Raw genomic sequence first — 15,552 nt, 5'->3', positions numbered from 1 at the left:
CAGGGTTGGGGGGGGTGCAAATTCCAAACCTCACATACACATTATTTTTTAAATAGCTTCTGATGTTATGTAGTGTATTGATATTTGTTATGTATAGCTATCTATGTATTGTTGTTGATGTCTTTCGTCATGTTGTTTAGTGTTTTTTGTTGAGGACCGCAATGGAAATAAGCCCTCAGGCTTTCTTGCGTTTTCATCCTCGGTTGATTGTTTGTCTCTGTGCTCTTTTCAAAATGAACCAAATAAAATCAATCAATCAATCAGCATACCTACCCTGGGTAAAATAAAGGAAAGATTATAATTCAAAATGATTATCTAAAACATAAAATTAAATAAAAGTCAGGATAATATTTCCACTTGAATCATTGATGAGTCATTAAGTATATATAATTGACCTTGCCTGTATGCCCAGCAGACTGATTGTGGGCCTCTTATTGGCTAAGATTTATAGATTAAATTAAATGTTTTTTTTTTAATGAAACATAGCTAGCTGGCCCATTTGTCCAAGAAAGGAGTAATGGTTGGTCAAATAACATATAACGAATAAATAACATGAGGTCCTCTATGGATCCATCAATTATCAGATGAACATCTACGTTGGTAGAATGTGACATCCTGCACCACGTTTTTCAGACATAGCCCAGCCTTCTCTCGTTAGACAGGTAAATACAGCTGAAGGTAATAACAGACATAATGTGTAGCTGTGTGTCACAATGGACAGCTCCTGTATAGTTCTACATGCTGGCACACAGGAACAGCTTAAAAAAACACATCCCACAATTAACTTTATTACCTTCAGCTGCATTTACCGATCAAAATGTCTACTGTTAAAAGGGTTCTCTGAATAATGTTGCAGTCGACGGAGACAAGCATAATCATCATATCTAGTGTACACACATAGGGCTTTGTGGTTAGATGGAGGAAAGCTTGCCTGGAAATAAACAATAAAGCACGCACATCCACTAACTAAAGTACCAGGTGCCGGGAAGAGAATCCAAAAACAATAAAGTCGGCACATTGGATCGTGCTCCATAGTTAAAAAAAGGTTATTTGGTTTCCACCAAAATGGACGTGATGTGTTGAGCCGGTATGGCTCGAAACGTCACATCTATTTTGGTGGAAACCAAATAAACGTTATTGTTTTTGGGAAGCTCGCCATGCACATGGTTCTGTGCATGCCATTCAAGTCTGTTCTGAATCAGACCATTATTTGTCAATCAAATGTTGTATAAATTACTGGGGTGTACACTTGAGCATTTCAGATTATTTTGCTCCCTGCAACCAAGCTTTTAGCACAGCTACAAGTGTTTCATAGATACAGTAGCTAGAACATAGCTACAGTATTATACACTTGAGTTGAGCACAAAGGTAACTAATGGCAGAAAATCAATCGTAACAATCCTTAACTCATTGAGTGCCATTAACGTGTTTCACGTGTTTTACCACTATGGTGCAACCTTTTATACAGTCTATGGGTGCAACGTGCCATTAACGTGTTTCACATGTTTTTGAAAAAAATAGAAAAAAAATTAAAATATAAAAGAATCTTCAGATATCATTATCTGAAGATTTGCAGCTCCATCCACTCCTTGTTTAACTTATAACTTAAAAAGGCTGTATCTCGCTTCCTAAGCACTTTTTTTTTACTTTGAAAAAATAAGAAAATAAAAATCATAATGGCCAGAAATAGATAATAATAATTTGGGCACTCAATGAGTTAATTAGATTACATTTTTAAGTTGACTCTTACTTAGAAGATGAGGATATTAATGAAGAAACCATAACATAACTTTCATGTGCAGTCACATTCTATACGACTGTTTAACAATACTAGGGGTTTGCACACTTGGGCATGAAGACAAATCTTTGGCACATCAATGAAAACTGGGACAAGAGGACAAAGTCACCTCATGTCAGGGCCAAAGGAATTCTACTTGTGTTCAATCAAATATAATGACCTTTTATCCAGCACGTAGTTTTGTAATGGCTAGTGCTCATCTCTACTGAAGATAGCTTTACCCATCACCAATACTTCAGGACAGTGATCATCATTATAACAGTGACTGTAAATCACCAGGAGAGGGAGACTCTCAGGGGGAGGCATCTCGAACCTGTCCAGCTCACATTGCCTGTGACATCTAAATCAGCTCATACTGTAGGCTACTAGCGACCACTGGACTCATCATTCAACCATGCATAATACTAAGGACACGTTCCAGTGCCACACCACTGCAGAGCTGTGTCCAGCAACTCACCGAGTCTTTAAATTCTGCAGTGCATATAATACCACCAGACCAGACACACTTCTAGCTGATACTCATTGGATCCACATGCGGCTCTCACAGCCTCAGTGAACCCCTACATTCAGCTGATAATAACAGATAACATTCTAGCTAGGGCCACTGCGGGACAACCTGCACCAACCACTGCGTGTAGATAGATATTCTGGATGCTGCTGGTCCGTGGGAGGGAGAGACATATAGGGGGAGAAATGGGGAGAGACAGATAGAGGGGGAGAAAGACAAAGATGGGGTGAGAGAACGAGAGACAGAATGAGAGAGAGAGAGAGATAGAGGGGTTGAGAGAGCGGGAGAGAGAGAGAGGGAGAGGGGGGGAGAGAACAATGTAGAGTCTGGTCTCTTCTGGTCATTGTTGCTGTTAGACGACCATTAGACAATGTGTGGCTGATGGGTCATTTCTGTACCAGCACTGAATGAATGATGTTTAGTGGAAACCACCAGCAGTGGGAGGTGAATTCTTTAATAAAAAAACAAGCATGTTTATCGTCTCTGTCGGACAGAAACATCTCCATATTTTACACTTTTTTTTGTGTTTTCTTTCCGTGTTGATCATACTACAGCGTCACACAAAAGCACCAAATGTAGCAGATCCGCAAGCTCGAAACTACTACTGCTACTTTTGCCGTTTTAGAATTTGAATCCTGAAAAGTAACAGTTTTGGACATCATGCAAGGTTCACGCGACAACCTTTTTTACTTTTGGTAGGACATTTAGCTGTCCACAATGTCCTTTTTTTTAGAATCACCCTGCTTCATCTTCATTCTTGTCCATAGTGGTCTGGACAGTACAACCATAAGGTTCTACAGTTGCCAGCTGAGCTGCTTTGCTAGAGCACTTAAAGGCCAAAACCAGTGATCTGGCATGTTGAGTCCATTGACTACGACTTACGGTATACTTTATAGTTTTCCAAAGCATACCGTGGTTTGTTTAATTTACGAGGAAGCCATTAGATCCAATTAATTTATGTGAAAAGTAAATTTGCAGAGACTCTTGAGATCGAACACACTAAATATAATTACGTATAACAGCCAAAGAATTGTATATTAATTATACCAGAAAGGCACTCCTCCTGTGATTACTAGTATGACAGTTGTGTGGCTACGTACATTTGCATCAGAATACCATGGGTATCACTGAAGTACACATTAATCTCGTACCCCCTAGGTCCTCTCTAGGGTACGTACTATGTATTGTCTGAAATGTATTCTTCAAAGTAGTGTACATAATAACATGTATGTATATACATGAGAATACATGACCTTTTCTGTAACTTGATGGTTTATTTAAATTCTGTTTTTCACATCACAAAAGCCTCAGTTTGGACATGTTCTTGTGTTTCCTGAAGCGTGCAGATTATTTTTCTTCTAGTATGCCAATCTATTTGGAATTTAGCTCATCGACCTACAGTAATACCTGACCACGGTTTTAGCTCCATTTTAATGGCATACATGTGTGCATGTGCATGTGCGTGCGTGCGACCCACCCAGAGTAGTTATGTATGGAGGCAGCCAAGGCATTGCCTGACCCCCCAGGCAGGATGCCCAGTGGAGTGCGAATGGCCTCCTCCCAGTCTGCTCTCTCCAGTAGGCCATTTATTACCTGCCAGACAAAGACAAGACAGCTTGAATGAAGTAGATTCTAATGGAGAAGGACTAGAATTGGCTGTGGCTGTCCTTAGTTATTACCTGCACTGCAGCCTGTCAGTCAATCTGATCCAATAGGAACCGTGTGAGAACAGATCACACATGTAGGTACAGAACACCACAAACTATTCATGTCTAGATTACACTAGAATAGGTAGGTGCCTACTCTATATGTATTGTACAGTATACTGTATGTATGTATACGTATGTCTATGTCTTTGTATGTCATCACTGTCAGGCAGAAACCGTGTTCCATATTTCAACATTTTATATTTTACAGTTAACTGTAATATACATATTTGAGCATACCTTACATGGAACTCCATACATGGGCAAAAAAGGGGGACAGACAGACAGACGGGTACAACGGATACTCTGACCCCAATATCCGTCGTATCTGTTGTCATTGTTGCATATTACATAATGAAACGTTATGTGTGTGTGTGTGTGTGTGTGTGTGTGTGTGTGCGCGCGATTACCTCAAACAGTAGTCCATCTCCAGACATGATGACCAGAGCGTCCCACTGTGACAGGTCTGCCTCCCTGGCCAGCTCTCTGGCGTGATTTTGCCGCTCTGTAAAACAACATAGATTCCATCTTTAGAGGCATTGTGTGTGTTTTGAATGGCATGTGCTTGTATAGTATAGTCAAGGGTATGAGAAATGAACAATGTTTTTCCCCAAGTAAAGAAATATCAGTGTAAACAAGAAAACACGTTGATGAATGATAATCAATCCCAGAGAGAAACAGAGTGTGTGTGTGTGTGTGTGTGTGTGTGTGTGTGTGTGTGTGTGTGTGTGTGTGTGTGTGTGTGTGTGTGTGTGTGTGTGTGTGTGTGTGTGTGTGTGTGTGTGTGTGTGTGTGTGTGTGTGTGTGTGTGTGTGTGTGTGTGTGTGTGTGTGTGTGTGTGTGTGTGTGTGTCCACATCTATTACACTGTATGGATCCCAATAAGCCAAACTCAAAACTATTTGTCAAAAACTATTTTGTCATTTGTCAAGGCCTCCAGAACCTTGTGTCCCCGTATCTGTTATCATGTGGCTGAGAAAGCTGATATTGGGTCTTAAATTAAGTGTCTATCACAGTGCCAATTAGATCAGGAGCACTGAATTACCCAAGAGCACTCCATCAAATTAAACTAGGGCCGACTAATCTGATGAGGTGGAAGCTTCATGACAGGGCCAGACATCTCTTAGGGGAACGCTACGTGGTGGCATTTTAGAGTCAGTAAAAAGTAGAATGTACAAATAATAAGAATTGATAGTATTAATAGTAAATAGTTAAGTAATAGTCTAGTAATTATTATTCATTATGATTCATTTGGCACCTTTAAAAACTTCAATCCCTTCCAAAAATTACTTTCTGGAAGGGATTGAAAACCAGAAATTCTTCATTCCAAAAAGATGTCCACCAATTGAGAAACATGACACCCATTTACGCACCTAACTTAACTACCTGCTAACTAAGAATCGGTATGTCCTAAGAATAACTCCTCCACTGTCCAAATGTATCATCATGTATTGTGCTCTAACATCATTCCCAGTTTGCATTCTGCCGCAAGAACTTCAGCTGTGGATTACAGCTGTTCTTTTAGTGAAAAGAACCCATACAAACAGTGAAGTGATGCCCCCACAGTGAGCAGTGTGCTGTCTTGTTTCCAACAGGCAGTACACAGCTAAATCCTCACTGTTCACACATTTTATTCTCCTGTCACTGTATGTGTATGTGTTCTGTGTGGTTCACAATGCTTGAGCTGTGCCTTAAAAGACATGTCCTTTTTCTTATTCTGCGATAGTCAGGGAAAAGGTTACATGCACCAAGGGATGACTCACGCACAGGGAACAAAAAATGAGTTCAGACTGGAGAGTGGTTTTAAATGCTTCTATTTTATACCTTACAAGGTGCATAGAGTGCAAAAGTGCACTCTTGTTCCCTCTGTGTCCGTCTTGCTGCCTGTTATGTGTTCTGAAACGCTTAATCAGTCCCTTGTGGATAGGAATCCATCCATCCATGCACCTCTGAGACATTTGTGTCTCACTGTTTCTCATAGACGTTCTTCTATTCCTCAAGGTGAAAGGTCATGAGCAGTCTTGTGAGAAAATGAGCCAGTCGAGTGCAGTGGACCATCAACCACAACGTGCCATCTTTTCTTTTCAACACTGAATAACAATCACATCTCTCTCTCTCTTCTCCTCTTTCTCTCCGTCTCTCAGCTAATGCTGCCGTTCTCCTTTCAAAACAATAGAACTGAAAGGAAGGGGAGAGGCACAATATATAGAGAAGGGTGGAGTACAGATCGATTCAAATGACAGATCACCTGGGGCAGCTGTAGCTGAGAGGGTAGAGAGAGGCAGTCTGGTAATCAGAAGGTCACCGGTTCGCCTCCTGGAACTAGAACCTTCCCCGCTGGATTAACAAAGGTCTACCGCCCACACCTGTGGGACCCCCCACACCTGTGGGTAGGTTGGGACACCCTGCAGCCTCTTGTTTAGACACCAAGCTCTCCATCTCAACAATTGAAACGTGCGCCTGTGTCTCATTTTCCCGTCCAAGTACACTGATAATCTGCTGCACTGCTGTGCCAAAATCTTTACACAACTGTGCACAGCAGTAGCGGCAATACCTCTTTTGAAAACGCAAGAGATGTGGCAGAGAAACACAACAGATGTGCCCGTGCACACACACACGCGTGCGCAAGTGTCCTCTGAGGAGGTACAGTATGTGATTACCAGGCTTCTCTCCTTACATTTCATTTCATTCCCTTCTCTTCCCTTCTCTTCCTTGGCGCGGCACGACAGGCAAGAGAGAAATCAATTCCTCCTTATCAGTGCAGTCACATCACATCTCCCTAAAGTATCCATGCAGGAGCTGTAAACTAAAAGGACTGAAGGCCTGCAATCAGCAAGCAAAGTGCACCACGAGGCAAAGGGGGGGGGACAGCACTGAATACATTTATTATGTGTCCTCTCATGGCGTCTACTGTCAATGGGATACAGCACAGGTGGTGGGTTCAAAGTGGGGGTCGCCAGGTGGCGTCAGGGGGTCAATTGGAAGGGAGGGGAAAAAATAAAGATAATACCCCCACGCACAAAAAATAAATCATAATGTTATAGTGTATATTAGGGAGTATGACATTTTTGGCAAAAATTACTTATATCATTTTAAAGGTCTCTATGAGCTCTATCAGATGGTAAAAAGAATATGGTCATTATCATTTTTACTTTTTAAAATAAAGGCTGAAAATCTAAAGGCGTACGTTTCTATGATTCCCTTATGGGGGTCCATTTCATTACATTCCCTGTCAAATCTAGTTGGCAAATCATTTATTATAATTCATGCTTACAGGGAATGAATGAAACAGACCAAATGACCAAATATGCCTATAAATATTTATGCTCAATATATTTATGTGCAATAAATATATATTTATTCAATCCAAGAGTTGTCTGTCAGTTACTGGTGCAGTTAAGGCAAGGAAGACAAAATGATACTGCAGAAGATGATGATGTCAGTATCATGGTCAGTGATAAATCCAAGTGCACTAATCCGTGCACTTGGATTTAGTTTTCAATAAATATGAGGAGTAGGCCTAATACATATAAGTTATTTCCCCACCCAAATACGGACCCTTCCCACCTTGTCTACCATAGTAAATTTTTCAGACTGGAGTTAGATTGGGTTAGACTCTAACCCAATCAACCCAAAAAGCTCCCAAGAAAACAAATAGTTCAATTTCACTGTAGCATAGACATTTCTTTTAAAAAAAACAAGACAAAGATTGATACCAAAAATAACAATGCAGTTTAGATTAGATCTTTGTTTGTACTGCAGCAGTTTCTCTGCGTTTCCAGCTCATATAAACCCTCTGGGCCTGTGAATGTGCTATTGACTCATTACACTGCAACAGATTTCTCTTAATACACTGGCCTCTGGATGCTAACTGGAGAGTGAGTGTGTGTGTGTGTGTGTGTGTGTGTGTGTGTGTGTGTGTGTGTGTGTGTGTGTGTGTGTGTGTGTGTGTGTGTGTGTGTGTGTGTGTGTTGCTGTGACAATTTAATCAATTGCCTGAGGTTATACTGTACACACACACACAAGTTGCTAAGAATCCTATTGTTGTAATATTCACAAGGCTTGACCAACATCCCATTGTCAGTCTGTCTCTGTTCCGTCTTGCTTACTTCTGTATCAGTAATGACTCACATATCTTCCGCCCATGTAATGTGGCTAATGCAAATGTACGTATTCTGTGTGTGCGCGTTAACTGTAATAAACCTTTGAGCACATTGTGTGGTGCTGCCTTGCTGTCATCTTGTTCTCAAAGCTCATGCTTGCTTACAGATGAGTAATTCAAATGAATAAAAGCTGTGCCATGTAATGTTTTTGAGTGAATACAATGTTATTTTTGTCCAATCTGTATGGAGTATGTTAATACAATATAACTTGGTTTCCCTGCTCTTCTATTGAGACATTTAGATCCTGTGTTATACTGTGTCACCATCTCAAATAGAAGAGAGCTTTTCGGATTGCAACAGAGGAAATGGAAATGTCAGTCAGAAGGCCCTACGTATAACGACTAAATTGGGGGAAAGGGGGGGGGGGGGATTATTGGCTACTCTAAATAAAATTTGATCCCCTACTAGCTTGCCCCCAGAGATGCAAACCTCAGCGAACTCCACGGAGAGAGCCCTGTGTAAGTGACATCCTATGCCCCCCCCCCCCACCCCAACACTTCTTTCTGTAAACGGTGATGAATTGAGTACAATGGAAACAAGACCCCACCCTCCGGGCTTTTTGTGTTATCCTTTTAGCATAGTTTTTGTACTGTACTGCCGCATTGTTCTGTACGGTCTAATATTCATCAATCAATCAATCAAGATCATTGCCGTTTGATTGTCAATGTCATCATTGTGAGGAGGTGTGACCAGCACGATGTCAGGGTGACCAAGTCCATGTGTGGTGCTGAATGTTGGAATGGTCACATCATTTCCAAACTTAACCTCCGGGTCAGCTGTTTGACATGTATAAGTTGGAAGTACTCCGTCTCATGCGATACACACAATACACACAGATAATGAAATCATCATCAGGATCATCAAGGCCAGGACGTCATACTACCAACCCTTCTGTATGGGTGTGAAACCTGGACAGTGTACCAGCGTCATGGCAGGGAATAAAACTGAACCATCTCCACCTGAGCTGTCTGAGGAAACTGCTGAGGATCCCAGGATTCCTGAGGTCCTCAGCAAGGCCAACATGCCCTGCATCCCCACCCTGCTTACAATGTGACCAGAATGCCCTGCACAAGATTGCCAAAACAAGTTTTCTGTGGTGAACTGAACAATGGTAAACAAGCATAAGGTGGCCCCAAAATGCTACAAGGACACTCTGAAATCCTCCATGAAGAGCCTTGGAATGGTCATGAAACGCTGGCTCCTGTGCTATGTTGAAGAGGCAGCAGTGCAAATATGCCAAGAAAGACATTGTGGCTGAACCTCAGGGCTCTACATCCGCTCTGACCTCTCCAGTGCGCCACAGAGTATTCCGGGCTCAAATTGGTCAGTTCGGCCATCTGCGCACTCATCAAAACTCAACAAACTGACACGTGCCATGATCATCATCAACTGATGGATGAACAAAGAATCAAGGAACAACAGAGCATTCCAATCCCAATACGTATTAGCACAGTCATTATGCCAAAGCGGTTAAATTACTTCCAGCCTTTGAGTGGTTGGACAACGTGTGTGTGTGTGTGTGTGTGTGTGTGTGTGTGTGTGGTAGTAGTAGTAGTGATACGTGGGACAGCTCTGACACTAACCCACACTCACCAGCATTTGCTGTTCACCACACCCACAACTGCTCAAAACTATGATCATCATAAATATCACCATGTCCACATGAACCAACATTTATTCCAGATGGCAACAATGTTAATTTAGCCAAGGATGTGAAGGATTTGTAAAGGAAAATGACACTGCGTCTCTCTTGTGTGGAAAAGTTGCTTACAGAGTAAAATGCCTCTCTACATATCAGTCCAGACACATAGACCTAACAAAACTGAACATGTTCCAGCTTCCTTTGAGGTGGTTTCTCCATAGTTTGGTGTGTACGCATCTCTGTAAGAAAGCATTCTTCAAAACTTAGTGATAGTTTCACTATCACTAAACTTAGTGATAGTGAAACTATCACTAAACTTAGTGATAGTTTCAGATTCAACCAGAAAGAAAGAAAGAAAGAAAGAAAGTGTAATAGTAAGAATCTGTCTTTTACAGTCAATGGAACTGCCAACACTCAAGGAAAGGGCCTTCGGGTACTTTATGTAATGGGTATGGGCAACAATCAATGTACACATTTCAGCACAAAGCCTTCTTCAGCGTTACACATTGTAGTTACGTTATACAGTATATTGTAGGAAAAAAAATTCACTTTTGAAAGAAATGGTGCGAGACGTTAAAGAAATGTGTCTTGGACCTCATGTTACTGATGATAGAATATATCAACAGATAAAATACATTTAAACAGGCTACAATACATTGATGCTAGTGCCACACAGGAGAAACAGCTCTCCGAAATGTAGAAGCAATTAACATTATTGGTAATGGATTATCTAGTGGAAGTTCCATGTGTTATTATGTTGGTAAAACCATGAGAGCTTTATATCACAATATCTCAACATAAAGTAATAGTAATTACTTGTGAGTATCTGTCTTTTCTCATAAGTAATTCTAAATTGTACAAAGCGGATTAGGAGCCAGAGGACATGCAGATGACAAGCATGTAGCAGTCATTTAATACTGTCTGACAAGCATCTTCTAGGCTGGAGAGGAGAGGGGGCCTTCAAGACATCTGTGTCACACTCACACATCTGATCTCACACGTAGATGTGCAATATCCACAGTAAAAGTATTATCTTAACTCTGAGAGGGGTCCATATTACATTCTCACTCAGAGTTAGGATTTTGCTGTGTAAATGACACACACACACACACACACACACACACACACACACACACACACACACACACACACACACACACGTGTGAGTAGTGTCATGAATCGTAGTTATCTCTTGAAGAATGTATGTATTAAAGTATCTCTGTGATTCAAGGCCCTTTGCGTTATTGCTTTAACAATAAAACGGCACAACGAAATGGCAAACTGCACAGGTGACAGCTATCATCAGGTGTCAACATTTTGCCTACAAATAACCTCTCTCCCATACTGTTGACCCGATGACCCCATGTACCCCATACTAATCCCTGAATTGAGTGGTTGTTTCTTTCAACCAGCAACATCAATATGAACCATCCTAAAAAACTGCAAGGTTAATGAGTTCAGAGTGTACCAATAAGCTGGGAGGGGCCAAGTACAGTAAATCTAACAGCATCTCTTTTAACTCAATGGCGAGACAAATGTTCCAATTTAACGGAAGCAGCGGGCCATTATGGTCTGATTTAGGACTCTAGTCTAGCCAAAATACTGAGGCAATAACTTGATTTGAAAGTGCTGGCAAATTCTACTAATGGCACTGGGTTTTCTTTTTCTGAAGAGAAAAAATGCATATAAAGGTTCAGCAGATTATCCCGGAGAGACAAGTGAAGATTCAGGAGGTAAAACACCAAGCACAGCTCAGCGAGAAAGATGGCAGACAGTGTGCAGGTATTCTCACAGCTCTAATGAGCAGAGAAGACTGGCTGAGCACGCTGAGCTGATTCAGGAAAAGCAGATGGAGAAGCTGTGTGATGCTGAGCTGAGGAGGGTTCAGCAATATGCACAGGATGTACCTCTGGAAGCCGGTACACAAAATCCTTATCTCATCTTAGCCAAGGATAGAAAACAAGTGCGTTTTGGAGACAGAAAGACGGGTTCTCCCAGACAATGCAGAGATATTCTCTCTGGTCTACAGTACAGGATGTGCCTGTGTCTGAGTTTTGCCATTTTTGAAAATGTTTGTATATAATGACATACCAACATCAGGTTGAAAGTTGTTAAATGCACATACATTACTAATTGATGGAAATACATAAACTGCTAACTGCAAAAAGCTTCAGAAAATGGGAGTCTGAGTGTTTGTGGATTATGAGGAGGCTCTAGTCTCCTTTTCATAATGAATGTGGAGGAGAGAGTTCAAATCTATTCTTTCTCTGAGAAACTCTATACATACTGTACTTCTAGTCCGGATTTAAACAAAGGCAGTAAAAACTCCAGCCAGTCAGACTGATTAGACCTTAAATCCCCAGCTTTATATGAACAGGTCGTGTGGCTGTGGCTGTTGACAGCTGCAGGGAACGACGGACCGCACCCCACTGCCACAGGCTCATTTTCATTTCAAGACAACAACTGTATCTGGGCTTTACAGTCTAATTTAAAGTTGTTGTTACTGTTTTCAACTGTCAAAGCCATTTACTTGTTAAGATGCATTAAATTGAAATGCAAGAACATCTGCTCATTTTACATGTCTGAAGTACAGCCAAAGAATAATATGCTTTACAAATGGAGCTCTCCTTTGAAGCTTTTCGTTGAAAACAGCTTTTAGCTGTGTGTGTGAAATTAGCTCAAACTTTCTGAAATCTTTTCTCCATTTATTTATCTATTTTCTTGGTCAAATTACTTACCGTTTACCTTTTGTTGAAATATTATGCGGGAAACATGTTTGTGAGAATAAACAATACTTAAATAGAAATGCAATGATTCTGATGTTAATGATTGACTATTTTAAGTTGCAGCCTGTTATCATTTATAGAAGATGGGAAACTGTTATTATCCAAAAGAAAATCAGTAATTGTAATTATATGTGCAGGAGTCTGTTCACTCCTTTAACTCACTTTGTGTCAGAACATAGGTCGGTTCAAAGCACAGCCCAGCCTCTAGGGGTTGCAAGCAGGGATTTTAGACTCCAAGTCTTGGTTTTATGTAATGCATGTCAAAGTATAAAAATAAAACAAACAAAACATACTTTCTTTCATCTGGCTAAATTGCCTCAGTGGGAAATATTGTTGTTGTGCTGCACAAATCACCAAAAACTCGGATTAGCCGTTTCATAAATCTACTGTGTATTTGATTGAATTTGTGCTCTTCTACCTGACAGGTTCCATTTGCTATAAGAGTTTCAAATGGATACCTTAAGGAAGGTTTTATTGTAAATGTCTGTCCTTTGGTTCTTTCTCTGTGTATCTCCTCGTTTGTTTATGTCTAATATTCTGTATCTCAAACAGACATACACAGTAAAATTCAATCTGTTCATTTAACTCTGAGAATGTAAAAATGTACCCATTAGGATGCATCCCACATTCACAGACACGGTTTAATTTAATAATATCATACAGTCATAAATGATAAATGGTGCATTTATATAGTGCCTTTATCCAAACCGTTTTACAACGTGCGTTACATTCAGCCATTCACACACAGACGGTGGAGGAAACTATGCAAGGCACTAACCTGCTCATCGGGACCAATTCGGGGTTCGGTTTTTCGAACGGAGAACCTTGTTTTTTCCATGTCTTGGCCACTGCCACCCTCTAACCCGTTAAGACCGGGAACGCATCTGTGGCATTTTTTTTATTTTTTTGGCTATTCAAAAATAGCAGACATACAGATGTGCTATTTATACATCAAATCCTTCGTTTGAATATATATATATTTTAAAGCAAACTTGGATTGAATGGACTAATACTGTACTTTGTGTAATGCATGGTGGAGGGACAGCTGCGTTTCTACCAACGCATCATGGCACAAAAGGTCTCTGTCCTGCGTACTTTCCAATTCAAATTGCTTTCCTTTATGGAAGCATGCCAAGGTCTTTGCATGCGTTTATGCAACCTTGCAGGCCAGTTTAGTAGGCCAGTGCTTAGAAGCCTGTATTGTTTATTTTAGAGAGGAGTCTAGTCAGATATGAACAGATTACCACTATGCGTGTACAGTATCTCTAGTCACTGTTTAGTTTTTAACCCATTCAATCCGGGAACGCATCTCTGTCATTTGATTTTAGATTTCTTTGGCTTTTGAAAAATAGCAGATGTACAAGCTCATAGCGTGGCACCGAGTGGCGCGCTATGGGCTTGCAGATCTGCTATTTTTGTCAAATCGTGAAAATGTGTGCAAATCTTTGAATATGTATACTTTGCTTCTGGGGATTAAAAAAACATTTCTTTTTTTTAAACTTATGTTGCTATAATATCAGTGGTTCTCAAACTTTTTTCATGTCAAGGACCACCAAAATGATATACATTTGTCCACGGACCCCCCTCCCCCCATCTCAAAATATTTTGTTGCAGGGACCCCCAGAAGCAAAGATTTTAGTTTAAAATGTATATATACAGTATACACATATTCACGATTTTTCAAAAATAGCAGATCTACAAGCTCATAGCGTGGCACATGAGCTTGTATATCTGCTATTTTTAATAGCTAAACAAATCTAAAGTGACACAGATGTGTTCCCCGGATTTGTACTAAGGAATCACACAGTGTGGCATTGAAGTGAAAGGGCTTTTCTCAGACGCCTACAGATTGTCCATTACTGGGAAGTTCCAATTCCTTGCTGAATGGGCATGCTCTTTGCCACATGTATGGGTTATGTAGAACCCTGGATTACATTTCTGAAAAGCACATACTGTATCTGAAGTCATGAGCAGTTCTGAGATTTTTATTCATCTCTGTCATATACATAAGAGGATTTCAAGTGCATCCTTCTCCCCCACCCCCCCCCCCCCCCCTCTCTCTCCTTCTGTCTATCATCCTATCCCCCTCCCTCTGTGATGAAAGTCTGCGTGTCTGACACTGTGGTGATTTATGAACATGAGGGAGAAGGTTCAAAGTGACAGACACATTAGGCCTCCACCAAATAATTAAAATGCTCCAGCTCTCCAGGTGTACGCCACATGCCAATGACTTCTCTGCTATATCCCCAGTCATGAGCTGATTTAGCTGGTCTAATACGGCAAGGCACCATTATGATCATCAGTTTAGATTATGATGATGATTATGCCTACATCAATATGAGCCCCCTGTGAGATTACATCAAATCAAATCATGGATAAAGGATTTATTTATGTGCATGTGTGTGCACACGCATGCAAGTCTGTGTGAGTGATGATGCATGCTTGTGTGCACGCTCACGCAATTTGCGTATCATGAGTGTGTCTTCGCACACTTGCAATATATTGCATAAGAAGAGCTCTGCATGCATGTGGGTCAACTGCAATTGATGGGTGTGTATAACTGTGACAGCAGCAAACACCATGTTGAGGATTTAAATGGGGAAGGAGGGAGAAAACGAGTTGAAAAAGAAGCATTGAAAGGAACTTGATTAACCACATAAGCTCCATTTTTGTACTTCGTTCACTCACTATTTTCGATGTTTTGAATTCTTTTGGAAACCTTTCGCCTATAAAGACATGCCCAGTGGTGGAAAGTAACTAAGTACATTTACTTAAGTACTGTACTTCAGTAACATTTTTAGGCATTTGTACTTTACTTGAGTATTTCCAATTTCCAATACTTTTACTTCTACTCCACTACATTTCAGAGGCAAATATTGTACTTTTACTCCACTACATTTACTTGAAAACTTTAGTTACTAGTTACTTTTCAGATATAAACTATGATATA

The 15,552-nt window shown here is 40.6% G+C and overlaps 1 protein-coding gene across 1 annotated transcript in view; it reads right to left on the bottom strand.

Moving 5' to 3' along the window:
• The window catches only part of LOC311059310 (sphingosine kinase 1-like), a 34,028-nt gene that overhangs the window by 3,127 nt on the left and 15,349 nt on the right, over positions 1 to 15,552 (bottom strand). The window contains exons 3-4 of the mRNA XM_084077114.1: positions 4,423 to 4,517; positions 3,784 to 3,899 (exon numbers count right to left, since the gene is read on the bottom strand). Of these exons, the coding sequence (XP_083933240.1) occupies positions 3,784 to 3,899; positions 4,423 to 4,517 (211 nt within the window). The remainder of the gene's footprint in view (positions 1 to 3,783; positions 3,900 to 4,422; positions 4,518 to 15,552) is intronic.

This window comes from Gymnoscopelus microlampas (assembly GCF_963454915.1).
Source record: "Gymnoscopelus microlampas genome assembly, chromosome: 2".
Lineage (NCBI taxonomy): Eukaryota > Metazoa > Chordata > Actinopteri > Myctophiformes > Myctophidae > Gymnoscopelus > Gymnoscopelus microlampas.
The sequence above is the reverse complement of the archived record's forward strand: the minus strand, read 5'-3'. Positions and strand labels throughout refer to the sequence as shown.